Source organism: Setaria viridis, chromosome 9 (genome assembly GCF_005286985.2).
Source record: "Setaria viridis chromosome 9, Setaria_viridis_v4.0, whole genome shotgun sequence".
NCBI lineage: Eukaryota > Viridiplantae > Streptophyta > Magnoliopsida > Poales > Poaceae > Setaria > Setaria viridis.
The window spans coordinates 8,623,236-8,637,137 of record NC_048271.2 but is presented as its reverse complement, the minus strand read 5'-3'; the positions used below and the strand labels follow the sequence as shown (position 1 = coordinate 8,637,137).

Sequence of the window (13,902 nt, the reverse complement as noted above, 5' to 3'; positions counted from 1 at the left end):
TGACGCCCTTCCTCTCCGTCCTTTTCAATTCGTTTACTCACATGACTATATACTGCACACATGCTAGCTCCTGAATATTGTTTATCCTATAATACATCATCGATGCTTATACTGGTACTACGTCCAAAAACACCAATATTGTCTCGACCCTCATCTGATCCATCTGTGATTATTTGTATGTATATGCTTGTTCTTATTACATGTAGTAGGTTTAACCAATCTCCGAGTCCAACATGCGAGACAAGCTTGTAATCAAGCCGGCCTCAACGTTCATCTTGCTTGGTGCTGCATGACAGCTGCTCCAGTTGTTCCCCACCCCTGATAAATGGATGGAGATCAAATCACATGAACCATTTTGCAAAAGTTTTGCAACTTTCCATGCTGTGAATTTTGGACAGCCTCAATGTACTGCAAATTAAAGGATGATTTCTGTTCGAAATCGATTAGGTTCTTCAATTGCTGAACTGGCCATTGACTTTATGTGCATTTTTTATCTTTGATTTCTTCTGTTTGGATGAGGTCTATTTGCATTCATCAGTAATTATTCAAACAAAGACTGCGGTCTCAACTCACGATATTTTTCTGACAATGAACTAATCAAGTGAAAGAATTTATACAACTTCTGATCTTGTACATGTATGATGGCAATATGTCAACCTGAAAAACAAAACGAGATTGCTGCATGCATATGGCTCATAACAGAAACTGTTCCCGTGGTTAGGTAAGCTGTGGAAGGTTAAGCGCAAGTGTGTCCAATCGATTTCTAATCCCACTTGATATTTCTATCTTAATTAGAAAAACTTTGGTCAAACCGTATAAAACTGACCCTATTGTGAGATATCTCCAATGCGTGGCAAGGAATAGTTCATGACATTCTAGGATATACCTAACGTACAGCATATAGAATTATAGATAGATCAAAACTAGGACTTCGAATTATTTTTCAATAAGAATTGTTTTGTTTTGATGAATTTTCGAATGGACCAAGTTCTGATATATACACAAAATTGCGCATCCGGCCCTTTCACAATTTTTGTACTTCCTCGCCAGATTGAACTTTGATCTTGATATGTATAGTAACTCGAACTCAACTATATACTCCTAAATAAAAGATCCGCATCCTATTTGCATCTCATACAGCTGATTACATATGTAGGGCTGTGACCTATCTAAGTTGGAACCGTGGTAAACTAGAACCGGTAAAATCATTTCTATGCCGCCTTCTCCCTAGTTTTTTTTCCTGCACCTGGAGAGGACTCAGTCGCTAACTGCGCGGGAAACTAAGCTGGCTTGATTTGCCGCGCATACAACCTAAACTACGGTCATCCGCGTTTTCTGTTAAAATATGGATGCTATTTGCTTACTTTTGCCTTGGACTTGGAGAAAATCCTGCTGAATTCTGTAATCCTGTTCTTTCCGGACCCTACATAGCCGCCAACTGTTCTTTCCGGGCCTGTTCGCTTCAGCTTATAAACCGGCTGAAAAGCTGAAACGGCTGATTTGTTGTGAGAGAAAAACACTGTTTGGTGGCTGATAAGCCGGCTGAATAAGCTGAAGCGAACAGGCCTTCAAATTGGATTATCCAACGTTGCAGGTTCCTGTCTGCAGATAATTAATTCTGCCATATAATATCATTAGTTGTAAAATAATATTTTTTACATAGCACTTCAAATTCTTGTGAAACCAGTCGGCGCTGAAATGTGCGTGATTTCATTAGTATTCGTGCATGATCTATGCAACATCGGTGAACATTTGCATAACCATTCCTCTCCCGCTTTTCTTAATTTTCTGGACGAGAGTAAAGAGCAAGAGCTTCAAATTTGAACTGGCCATCGGTTGTATCCGTCGTTAACTACAGGGCATGCTGCCATACCGTTGGACTAGCCTTCCACTGTCATCCCTATCCTCTACAGTAATTAATTAGGAGTACCAGCCATTTTGTTCCTCTGTCTCTCTGTTTCAGAAAGCATCACATTGCTAAGCTTGACAGAGCAAAACGATGTATAATTTGGTAAGAGCCAGCAATTCAGCTGATGCAATGTCATGCATGCACAAGAGCTCAGCAGGGGTTTGGTGACAGATAACACCCAAGATGAAGCTCCGAGTGCACCGGGACCGGTCCAAGCCACCTCCCTGCTTTGATAAGGCCGTGTCAACCTCTCTGTTTCACACGCATCCACGACGACGTCCAAGCTTGCATATAGATGCTGTACAGCTATATGATGTTGTGTTTGTCCCAGTATTTAGCCACAACAAAAACCAGAGCTGCAAACCCAAAGCCCAACAGCTCAAACCAAAACAAAACCACAAGCACAACTTCACAGTTCTCTCTGTCTCTCTACTCTAGTGTCACAGCAGAGCACATCAAGTATCATTTGTACGTGCATGTACATGTAAGCTCTCAGAGACGACGAGAAGCGGGTCGGTGCAACGACACCATGAAGGTCAAGATCACGAGCTCCAAGATCGTGAAGCCGGCGTACGACGGCGGCGCGGCGCCGAGCACCGGCGAGAGCGTGCCGCTGAACGTGTTCGACAGGGTGACGTACGACGTGTACATTGCCGTCATCTACGCGTTCCGGCCGCCCAACCCTCCGAACGCGGCGCTGGAGCAGGGCCTGGCGCGGGCGCTGGCCGTGTATCGGGAGTGGGCGGGCCGGCTCGGCGACGGGCCCGACGGCCGCCCCGCCGTGCTGCTGAGCGACGCGGGGGCGCGGTTCGTCGAGGCCGCCGTGGACGCGCCACTGGCCCGGTCGATGCCGTTCAAGCCCTCGCCGGAGCTGCTGCGGCTGCACCCGAGCATCGACGGCGGCCCCGTGGAGGAGCTGGTGCAGGTGCAGCTCACGCGGTTCACGTGCGGGTCGCTGGTGGTCGGGTTCACGGCGCACCACCGCGTCGCAGACGGCCAGGCCACGGGCAACTTCCTCGTCGCGTGGGGGCTCGCCACGCGGCGGCTGCCGGCGGGGCCTCTCCCCGTCTGCGACCGCGCCACACGGTTCCAGCCGCGGGACCCGCCGCGCGTCGAGTTCCCGCACCGCGGCACGGAGTACCACCTGCCCGCCGCCAAGAGGCATGGCAGCGAGGACGTCGATGAGGAGGAGGAGATCGGCGGCGCGGCGCACGACAAGATCAAGGTCCACAAGGTGCTCTTCACCAAGGAGTTCGTGGCGCGGCTCAAGGCGCGGGCCTCGTCGTCGCCGGGCCCGGACCTCCCGCCGCCGCCAACGGCGCAGCAGCGGCGCGGGTACAGCACATTCGAGAGCGTGGTGGGCCACCTCTGGCGCACGGTGACGGCGGCGCGCGGGCTGGGCGCCGGCGAGGCCACGAAGCTCCGCATCTCCGTCAACGGCCGGTCTCGGATGCGTCCCCCCGTGCCGCGCGAGTACTTCGGCAACATGGTGCTCTGGGCGTTCCCGGTCGCCGACGCCGGCGACCTCGTGTCCCGGCCCGTCCAGCACGCCGCCGACCTGATCCACCGCGCCGTCTCCCGGGTGGACGACACCTACTTCCGGTCGTTCGTGGACTTCGCCTCGTCGGGAGCCGCGGAGGCGGAGGGCCTGGCGCCGACCGCCGACGAGTCGCAGGTGGTGCTGTGCCCGGACCTGGAGGTGGACAGCTGGCTGGGGATCAACTTCTACGACGTGGACTTCGGCGGCGGGTGCCCGTTCTACTTCATGCCGTCGTACCTGCCCATGGAGGGCACCATGTTCCTGCTACCCTCCTTCCTCGGCGACGGCGGCATCGAGGCGTACGTGTCCCTCTTCGAGGGCCACCTCGAGGAGTTCAAGAGGATATGCTACAATATCGCCTAACCTCCAATCGCTGATCCGGCCGCGCGCCATGAATAAGAAAAAAAAAAGGGAATTAATTAACCGAGAGCATCCACAGCCATCGATACCGTATAGGTTGTTAGCTGTGGCGGCTTGGTTAGCATCGACTTGTAATTCCATTTGGAGTAACGTTTTGTTTTAACATTTGTGCGTCCTTGCGAGTCTTCTCACGCATGCATGCATGGGTCAAAAGCACCTGGATACACGCTAACGATGCACGGAGCAAGGAGTGGAGGCGGCGTCGAATTTTGGCGTGGAATGGTGAGGTGTATACAATTATGTTATATACGTATATGTCAACATGCGTATGTTTGCCTAGGTTTGTACATCATGCCTAGTGTTGTTTGCTTAACTGTCCTAATCACACAGCACATAGAAGTATAGAACCAAGGTATTGTTCGTGTAGAGGGAGTTCACCAATGACCAGTGGGAAGTAAACAGAAGCAATATTATCTCTGTGTGACGTGCCTAGCTACGTCAGTGGTAGAAAGTGACGTCTGCTAACCGTTTTCATGTACTAAAGACAAATGTCGATTAGGTAGAGGCACCCATTACTGATCAGTAATTTAGTATGCTTTTTATGGAATAAATAAACTCGCAGTACTTCACATGGAAAAAGAAAGCAGCCGTGTATTTTCTGAACCATGTGTAAATGTCCGCAATCTTTTTTCTTGTTATAAGAAAAAATTCAAGTGGAATATCAGGAAATGTACTGAAAAGATTAATAGTAAAAACATTCTTTTAGATGAAGCAATAAAGCTTATCCCATCTGCTGCACCAAATGAAGGATGCACTTAGCCGTTTATTGGTATATAACTTCACCGACACACAACGTATGGCCGTAAAAATTGGTGGTCACGATCGAGCACGCGGCCGCCGGCGTCCTCAGTGCAGCGAGCGTGTTATATGGATAGAGAGGATAGCTAGCACGATCTAGTCGAGAGCGAACACATGGCGTGCACGTGCGTGGAGGCATCCCCAGCCGGCCGCGCGGGGCGGCCGGATTGAGAAGCGTGGCTCATCTCCATAATACACACAGTTGACTTGATCTTAATTAATCCACATCATTCGATCACGAGAATCGCTGGAGCAGAAAAAAAATTTAGAGGATCGATCTGTTGACGCGACAGCAAGTGTTGTATCCTTGGAATTTGGGCTAGGTCAATGTGCTGCACACATCGACAAAGGGCTCGTGGGCTGCTAGCTTCTATTGAATTTTTTTTGTTGACCATTTTGGTCTGTGTTAGCCCTGTTGATGACTTGGTGGTAATGAATAATGACGGCACTTACCAGGGCTGGTAAGTTTTGCAGTCGTAGGTGAATAAGATAAGAAGATTGGTGAGTGAAGATGGACAGAGAGAGAACATGGTGGCCGCCTTGCTGGGCTTGAGCGACGGTAACACAGAGATCTGCAGAGTGGCGCAGGGCGCAGGCAGCCAGCGAGACGTACGTTACGAATCAGGAGGAGAGCACACACGATCGATCCCCGAGGGGCCCAGTGGAAAGGCCTGGGGGGCAGTGTTACAAGGCCCACGGTTCCAAGTTCCAACCCCCCTTCTCTGGGCCTATATGGCAGTTTATTTTCCTCATCTTAGTGAAACCACGGTCTGATCTGTAGGCTGAATACAAGATACACCAAAAACTACATGGCCTGTATGCTGATGGACCACAACATTTCTATGGGTCATGGCTTGCTAGTAACATAAAAATTTTATGTATATATTCAGTCTATTTTGATAATGGAGTATAATTATAGAAAATATTTTTGTTGTCCACAAGCACCGAGAGTGGGGATCCGACGAGACCCCTTTTAGAGATCCGGCTTGGAGGTCAGTTCATGCGTAGAGATTCGAGAAGCGTTTAGGAGAGGTAGTATGTGATTTTGCTAAGAGAGTTTTTAGACAGGTTCAGGCCGCTTGGAAGCATAACACCTTACGTCTTGTGTGTTGTGTTGCTTAGAGATGTCTGTCTTGTTTGTACAAGAATTGGCTTTTTATAAGACAGGCCCATGGGGATTGGTTGGGGCGAGCCTTGCACCCCAATCCGTTATTTTGTTGGTATATAATTTCACCAACACACAACGTACCCTGTGACCCTTTAGTACCGGTTGGGGGCTCCAACCGGTACTAAAAGTCACTCATAAATCAGACGTCTTCTTCCTCATACCCGAACCATCTTCTCCGGCTCGGGCTTCATCCATTCATGGCTGTGATGCGCTTGCAAACGTTGAGCCTTGTTCCGCCATGCCAAGTTAAATTGCTAGAAACCCTTTTTTCTAAAACCGGCTATTTTATTCATCTCGTGGTTTGGTGCCAAAAGAGTGAGAAGCTAGCGTACCAGCTCGTGGCGACAATTTTTGGGCAATTTCATCAAACAACCTCTCTAATGTTCAATCATTCAGTAAATTTCGAGTGAAAGACCGTTACATATATACTTGATGAACAGAACCATTGACCCAAGTTTTTAAACTCCTAAAGGTCATAAGATTGGGAAACAGTAAGGTCACATTAGCTATTCGTATCAGTTTGTATATAAGTGCGTTCACCAATAGAACAAACCATTGGCACGTCTTCCTGACAAGGTGGGCGTGATTCGTGGAGCCAGGGTCATAATCCTTGAATTGAAGGATGATCGATTACCCAGACCTGGTAGGTGGCCATGGAAACTAAGGTAGCGTTTGATTTTGGGATAACGTGGGTTGGATTGGAGCTGACCCATTTTTATGGGTTGGAGTCGACCCATCTCATGTTTGGATGAGTGGGTTGGAGCCGATCCAGACTTTTTATTTGGTTGAAGGGGTGAAGAGAGTTGGATGGATGTCCTTTTAACACCGTTAGTTGTGGATCCCACTTGTCAGTCGTGAAGCCCACCTGTCAGCCTCTTTTTTTTCCCTCCCTTCCATCTTCTTCCTCTTCTGCTCCAGCAAGCCATCCTCCTCCACGACTCCTCCCGGGCCGGTCCACGGCCGCCAGAGCGCCAGGCCCTGCCGGCGGCTCCCTGCGCCGCCGGCCCCCACCTCCCAGCTCCTGACACGTCAGGATTATCAGATCAAAGTATGAAACTAAACCGTGTCCTCCACGGCCGTTCATCGTCATTAGAAATTGTTCCCGTTCCCAACATGCTCTGCTTGAGATGGGTAGTGATGTGGAGCACGGTTCTTTTTTTTTTGTGGGCTGCATGAGCATGTGGGCTTCCTGCTGGTTGGGCTCCGTCCTGTGTGCCGTGCGCGCACGCACAGACAGACAGGCAGGGCAGCAGCAGGTCCAATCCTTTCTTTGTCGCGTGCGGTCCGAGTGCCTGCGTAACGGGCCCCCACATTTTGCAGCCCAGAAACCATATCGAACGGGAGCGTTGGCTATCAGCGTTGGCTTCATCTCGTTCGTGGGGGCGACTGTCTTTTTCGACTCTTCTCAAAGCCTCGTGGTGATAGAGCTCCTTCTGACTTAGGGATGGTGGCGACCGGAATTGGACCTTGTTACCCTAAAATCCTAACTTTGGTACTATGCAAAAAGAAAAATTCTTCATCACATCAAATATACGGTACATACATAGAGTACTAAATATAGACGAAATTAAAAACTAATTGCACAATTTTGTTATACTTTGCGAGATGAATCTTTTGAGCCTAATTAGTCAATATTTGAACAATAATTCATAAATACAAATAAAACGCTACAGTATGCTACAATGCCGGTACAGTGATTTTGATTGTCCAAAATCGGGCAACTAAACAGATCCTTAGTGGGTTCCAGCGGTGACTGGCGGCAGTGGATTCAAGAGGATTCGGCCTGCAGAGGTTCCAGGACATTGATTGTATTTTCTTTGTTTTTAAATGCCTTTGTGCAAATAGGTTGGAACAACTGTCCTCAATATCCTACTTGAACTTATCTGTTTTTGTACGGCTCTTTATGGTATATATTCTTAACCTTTAATTCGGAAGACGGCGCAAGCGATTTCTGTGGTTTGCTGACACGGCGGAGAAGGTTACGTGCGAGGGTGAACCAACAAGGCGAGGTCAACACGCTGCGGTGGCTTTGCTGATCAAAGGAGATCTTGGGGAGCGGGGCAATATCGCTCAACACTCTGACAACAACAAAAGAAACGGATCCGTGACATAAAATACTACGACGGGCGTGGCGAAGCCCCCACGCGTAGTGTATCTTCGAGGTGACAAGAGGGAGGCAGAGTCCAACGACGGATGTGGCGAGGTTCCTGCGCATTGTGTTATCATGGCGGCGACTGCGAGGCAGTCAGTCTGCAAGAGATTCGGATTCGGTGCTATCACCCTATCAGGTGGAGAGCAATGTTGCAGCGGCACTACGGCGGAAGGTCCTGCATGGCAGTGATTTTCTCGGTGCGGTGCAATTTGCTTCTCGGTTCAATGTCGACGCTATGTTACGCTGGGAGGTTTCGGCGACTTCTTGATCGTGGTACAGGCTGTGGTTAGGCTTCGGTTCTGTCGTCGAGGTGTTGAGAGGAGTGGAGTTCGGTGACGGTTGATGTCCCAGTCTAACTAGCCGATGTGTTCGTAGAGTTGAGTCGTGTATGAGGACGTGGTGCGGCATGTATTGAAGAGCCAATCCAACCTGTCGGTGTCTGCGTCATTTTTCCTTTTTTTTTTATAGTTTTGTCCAATCTGAACTTCATCTTCTTTATTAATATAATCGGCAGCTGATCAGTTCGTTCAAAAAAAATAAAAACAAAGAAAGGACTTCGAGCCCTCGACGACCGATCTGCCGCGCCGCCTTGTCTACGTACTTCATCTGCTCCGCGCGGAATCGCGACAAGAGCCGGGACGGAACGATGGACCTGCTACCCGAGGACGTGCTGGCGGACGTCCTGGCCCGCCTGGCGCCGCGCGCTCTCGCCGTGTCACGGGGCGTCTGCAGGGCTGGCGCGCTGCCGGCAGCAGCTGCGGCGCGCGGCGGACCTCCTTCCGGTCTCGCTGGGCGGCGTCTTCGTCCAGACGAACAGGCCGGAGACCCCGTCCTTCTTCGTGCGGCCCTCCATGGCGCACAGGATCGCCGGCGACCTCGGCAACTACCAGAATCGGCGCCACAGCCCTGTGGCGTGGCTTCCGATCCTGTAGGTGGGAAGTAAACACGCCCTTTGAGTGTACTATTTTACTAATTTTATTGAGGAAAAATGGTTTTAACTTTGCAGAATAAACTTGTCAAATGATAAGTACGGAGCCATCAAACTGCCACAGGCTTTGATGCGAGTGAGGAGCAACAGTTAATAATGAAGAATGTCAACTCCATATTTGGTTCCTCGACGAATCAAATGACAAGTGGAGCGGGTACCGAAGCGAAGCATCAACGTGTGAGCTGTGATAGATCATTTCTGGAGCAAAACGAGGCAGTTTGATTATTTCTTAGCTTTGGAAGCAACGAGGGGAACCACCGTTAGAATCATCTTTAGGTCCCGTTTGAATACTCCTGCTAAAATTTAACACCTGTCACATCGAATGTTTGAATGCTAGTTAGAAGTATTAAACATAGGCTAATTACAAAACTAATTGAACAGATGGAGTCTAATTCGCGAGACGAATCTATTAAGCCTTAATAGATTCGTCTCGCAAATTAGCATAGGATTTTGCAATTAGTTTTATAATTAGCTCATATTTAGTTCTTCTAATTAGCATCTGAACATCCAATGTGATACTGCTAAAGTTTAGCACCTAGTATCTAAACACCCACTTAGTTTCAGGTCCTGTTTCCTTGTCGAAGCTGTTCAGAGCCGCGGTTATCTCTGATCTGTGAAGTCTTGCCTTGTCATAGCATCTCTTTTCTGATGTTTTTGCCTCTTACCTTCTCCCGCCATTTCCTTTCAAATCCATTGATTGAACTTATTGATAATGATACGTGGTCATCTTTTTTTTTTCCAAGAAGATGCGTGCCCATGCATGTATATTAATTACTGCAAACTCAGAAAATCCTCTTTGCAAACACACCCCTATATATGGATGTAAGCAGGAGAAACGTAGTACGAGCTTTGCAGGAACATGATCCATTTCCTCTGAATTTTACAAACAGCCATTTGGATTCAAATTAAATATTCAACCGTGAGTTTAACCAATAACCAAGTCGTTCGATGGAGCTTGCTCACTTGCTCAGCCACACTCACTTCACCAAGGTCATTGAATGCGTGTGCTCCCACCTCCTCCCACCACCACCACCCAACAGCAGTCAATAACCAGCTACCAGTACTCCACTTCACCCCCGGCCCGTTAAAACCACGCGGTGGCGAGCGCCTGCCTCTTCCACCTTCACACTGACACGTCCACACTCCACACCACCCCACCGCACTCCACTGCCAACTCCAGTTCTCCAGCTCGTAACCGAGTGGGAAAACCGGCCGGCGTGGACGCGCGCTGAGAGCGAGCGAGCAAGGACGACCGATGGAGGCGAGCTCCGTGCCCACGGCGGCGGCGGCGGTGGTGCTGCTGCTCTTGGCGGTGGCGGCGGCGACAGTGAGGGGCCAGGCGCTGGTGCCCGGCGTGATGATCTTCGGCGACTCGGTGGTGGACGCCGGCAACAACAACCGGCTGGCCACGCTGGTGCGCGCCGACTTCCCGCCCTACGGCCGCGACTTCCCGGCGACGCACGCGCCGACCGGGCGGTTCTGCAACGGCAAGCTCGCCATGGACTACACCGGTAAGCCATGGACTTCCCGGCGATTTGTTGGCGTGTTCAGTCATGCATGAGTGATGTTTGATGCACAATAATCGTCGATTGATGATGCAGTTGAGAGCCTGGGGCTGAGCTCGTACCCGCCGGCGTACCTGAGCCAGGAGGCACAGAGCAACAACAAGAGCCTCCTGAACGGCGCCAACTTCGCCTCCGGCGCCGCCGGGTACCTCGACGCCACCGCCGCCCTCTACGGCGCGATCTCGCTGAGCCGCCAGGCGGAGTACTTCCGGGAGTACCAGTCGCGGGTGGCGGCGTCGGCGGGGGAGCAGCGGGCCAAGTCGCTGACGTCGGGGTCCATCTACGTGGTGAGCGCCGGCACCAGCGACTACATGCAGAACTACTACGTGAACCCGGTGCTGGGCGCCGCCTACACCTCCGACCAGTTCGCCGACGCGCTCATGCAGCCCTTCACCGCCTTCGTCGAGGTACCCATCCCAAAATCCGGCTCTCTGCGAATTAATTAATTGATTTTCTCGAATTCATCCGCAAGCTAGGACCACATGTCAGCGACATGAATAGCGACTGAGTAATAGCTAGTAACTTATTAAGTGGCATGTCTTTAGTTAGAAAATTTCCTGCGATCTTAGCCATTTCTTTCCCAAACTGCATTAGTTGGGATAGTTCATTGACGGCATGCTGCCAGTATGTTAGTAGCCCTACCATGCCATGCATGCACGCAGCAAGATGAAGCTTCAACCTCTGAGAGGGGAGCAAGCTACCCGCCGGGCATGCAATGGAAATATGCAATTGAAACTTCACAATGTAGCATCATATTGTCAAATCATGGACTAATTAGATCTAATAGTTTCATCCCGTAAATTAGCATCATCTGTGCAATTAGTTTTATAATTAGTTCATATTTAGTTCTTCTAATTAGTATCTAAACATTACAGGAATTGAACTTTAGTACGTCCACCAAGTGGCGTCGCAGGGGGCCAGTGGTGGATACGATATGAGGTCACAGGTTGCAGCGAGTAGGGCCGTGTAGGAATGAATGCAGCGCAATGTAATGGCCTCAGTAACTCCCCTAGGAGGCTAGGACCCCTCTGCTGGGTGAACATGGTCGCCTGCCGTCCACTGTGTCTCTGCGTACGGAGTCGTTGGCTCGTTGCTGCGACATCAATGCCAAGCCTTTGGAGACCTATTGGGCCCAGTCCACTGCAGCTCTAGTGTGTTAACTGTCGTCACATGTCGCGTCCCTACTAGTTGCATGCTATGCTTGGAGATTGGGTTCGAGATTTCGTTCGTGCTCCGGTGCATGTGACCGAGTGTACGTTGCGAGCTGTGGAGAAGTAGAGACGGTGGGTACAGTGGCTCGCCGTTGTGGAAAGTTGCATGCGTGTTCGATGTTTCTTTGCGACATCAAACTGGCGCCGGCCCAACCACCACTAGCACGGAAAGTGCTGGCTGCTGCCCGATGAATAACGCGCCTCCGTTTCCATGCCAAACCCCGCAACGGTGTCCATGCATGGAGAGAACGGTAGAGATAGGACACGTACCCTTGGTTAATTACTGCGCCTGCACTGGCGTTGGCCAGCCTTTGTCGATGCACTCGCTCGCTCGGTGGTCACTAGTCAAGATGCTGTCTCAAATACTACTCGATATGGGGTAGTACCAGTAATGTTGCATAGTGCATCGTCAGCTCATCACATTGAGTGATACCGACATGCATGGCCCGTGGCCGTGGCAGTAAATCTTAAATGGCGTGTACCAAACCAAACCAGTAGAGTTGCTGCGATCCAGAGGGGAGAGAGAACAAGTCAAGGACACGACAAATCTTCTTCCAGAAAGCCTAGAGCGATGCTCGTCGCTCGCATCAACCATCAGATCAGGGTAATAACTAAACTGCATACGCATCTGAAACTGAAAGTGTCCAATAATGCACTGCTTCTAGTTGAATACTCTGTGCTTGCGGAATTGGTTGAGGAGTATTCAATTGAGGAATCACTCAGCTCTGTGCTTGCATGGCTGATAAGCACCGAGTGCTCCTTTGGAATGAAGGAAAAGAGAAACATGGGAATAGGAAAAACAAAGGAATATTGTAGGAATGTAGATGCAAAACATAGGATTGGAAAATCTAGGAATTTTGAAGGAATGACCCTTTGGATAGGTCATAGGAAAAACGTAGGAATCCTAAAGGAGTTTTAGCTATGATGAAGTTGTTGTTTTCCACTGATTGATAAGACATGTCTAAAGTATGCACCAACAATTATGCTCAGCTCCACATGCAAGGACAACAATTAACTAGCACCAACAACATTGAATTTCTCGTTCTTCGTGCATAGGAATTTTACCAAGAGGTTTTAGTGGATTTTAAAATTCCTTTGGAATCAGCATGCAAAGGAGTAAAATTCCTATGGAATACTATTCACGTTTCCTGCAAACCAAAGATAGAATAGGAAGCATTCCTCTATGAACAGTATTCCCACAAAATTCCTTCAATCCAAATCCAAAGGACCCTGAATGTGTGCCAACGTACGTGATGCCATGCAGGGCCTGTACAGCCTGGGCGCCCGCCGGATCGGCGTGACGTCGCTGCCGCCGATGGGGTGCCTCCCGGGAGCCGTCACCCTGTTCGGCGGCGGGAGCACAGGCTGCGTGGAGCGCCTCAACAACGACTCCCTGACCTTCAACCGGAAGTTGGACTCGGCCGCGGACGCCGTGAAGCGGCAACGCCCGGACCTCAAGCTCATCGTCTTCGACATCTACCAGCCGCTCCTCGACCTCGTCAACAACCCCACCAGCGCCGGTAAGGGGCCGGATCAGTGCACGCCGGACGACAAAATCCTCTGCTCTTCTCCCTACTTTTTTATGACAAGTCGTCGTCCATGCTCGATGATGATTTCAGGGTTCTTCGAGTCGCGGCGGGCGTGCTGCGGGACGGGCACCATCGAGACGTCGGTGCTGTGCCACCAGGGCGCCCCGGGGACGTGCACCAACGCCACGGGCTACGTCTTCTGGGACGGCTTCCACCCCACGGACGCCGCCAACCGGGTGCTCGCCGACGCGCTGCTCCTGCAGGGCCTGCAGCTCATCGCGTGAGCGACGCACGCAGCCCCGCCGCGCCTCCGGGAAACACACTCCAATTCCCCTTCCTGCCGCCGTACCCGATCCATGTACCTTGCTTTTCTGTCGTTCTGCGCTGCTACTGCTAGCTTGTGCTTTGTTTGTTTGCTTGCTGCCTGTCCATGATCTCCTGTAGTTGTGTTCTGCTTTAGGAACAGTTGGACTGGTGTGTAAGAGTGCCGCTCGGTATAATTTCTATCTTCGCCGTCTTCCCAATCTGGAATTTGGACCTTGAGTGATCGACGTAAAGTACGTAAGCAGCATATTTCGAAGTAGCATACAGCCGTTGGGTTCTACCCACACGGAGTGCCTTC

The 13,902-nt window shown here is 50.4% G+C and overlaps 2 protein-coding genes across 2 annotated transcripts; both read left to right on the top strand.

Moving 5' to 3' along the window:
* The first annotated feature begins 1,880 nt into the window (after nt 1-1,880).
* Nucleotides 1,881-3,974, top strand: LOC117840269 (putrescine hydroxycinnamoyltransferase 3). The gene has a single exon (XM_034720751.2). The coding sequence runs from the start codon at nt 2,205-2,207 to the stop codon at nt 3,810-3,812; it is 1,608 nt and encodes a 535-aa protein (XP_034576642.1). The 5' UTR covers nt 1,881-2,204; the 3' UTR covers nt 3,813-3,974.
* A 6,082-nt stretch (nt 3,975-10,056) lies between these two features.
* LOC117836198 (GDSL esterase/lipase At5g03820) lies at nt 10,057-13,804 on the top strand. Its single transcript, XM_034715575.2, has 4 exons — nt 10,057-10,486; nt 10,577-10,947; nt 13,016-13,271; nt 13,371-13,804. Exons 1-4 carry the CDS (start codon nt 10,231-10,233, stop codon nt 13,562-13,564), a joined length of 1,077 nt encoding a protein of 358 aa, XP_034571466.1. The 5' UTR covers nt 10,057-10,230; the 3' UTR covers nt 13,565-13,804.
* Nucleotides 13,805-13,902: the final 98 nt, after the last annotated feature.

Excerpts from the sequence above, each read along its gene's own strand:
- LOC117840269 (XM_034720751.2), top strand. The coding sequence starts at position 2,205 with ATGCTGTACAGCTATATGATGTTGTGTTTGTCCCAGTATTTAGCCACA.
- LOC117836198 (XM_034715575.2), top strand. The coding sequence starts at position 10,231 with ATGGAGGCGAGCTCCGTGCCCACGGCGGCGGCGGCGGTGGTGCTGCTG. Across the intron at positions 10,487-10,576 it reads GCTCGCCATGGACTACACCG|TTGAGAGCCTGGGGCTGAGC; the intron begins GTAAGCCATGGA and ends TTGATGATGCAG. Across the intron at positions 10,948-13,015 it reads CCTTCACCGCCTTCGTCGAG|GGCCTGTACAGCCTGGGCGC; the intron begins GTACCCATCCCA and ends GATGCCATGCAG.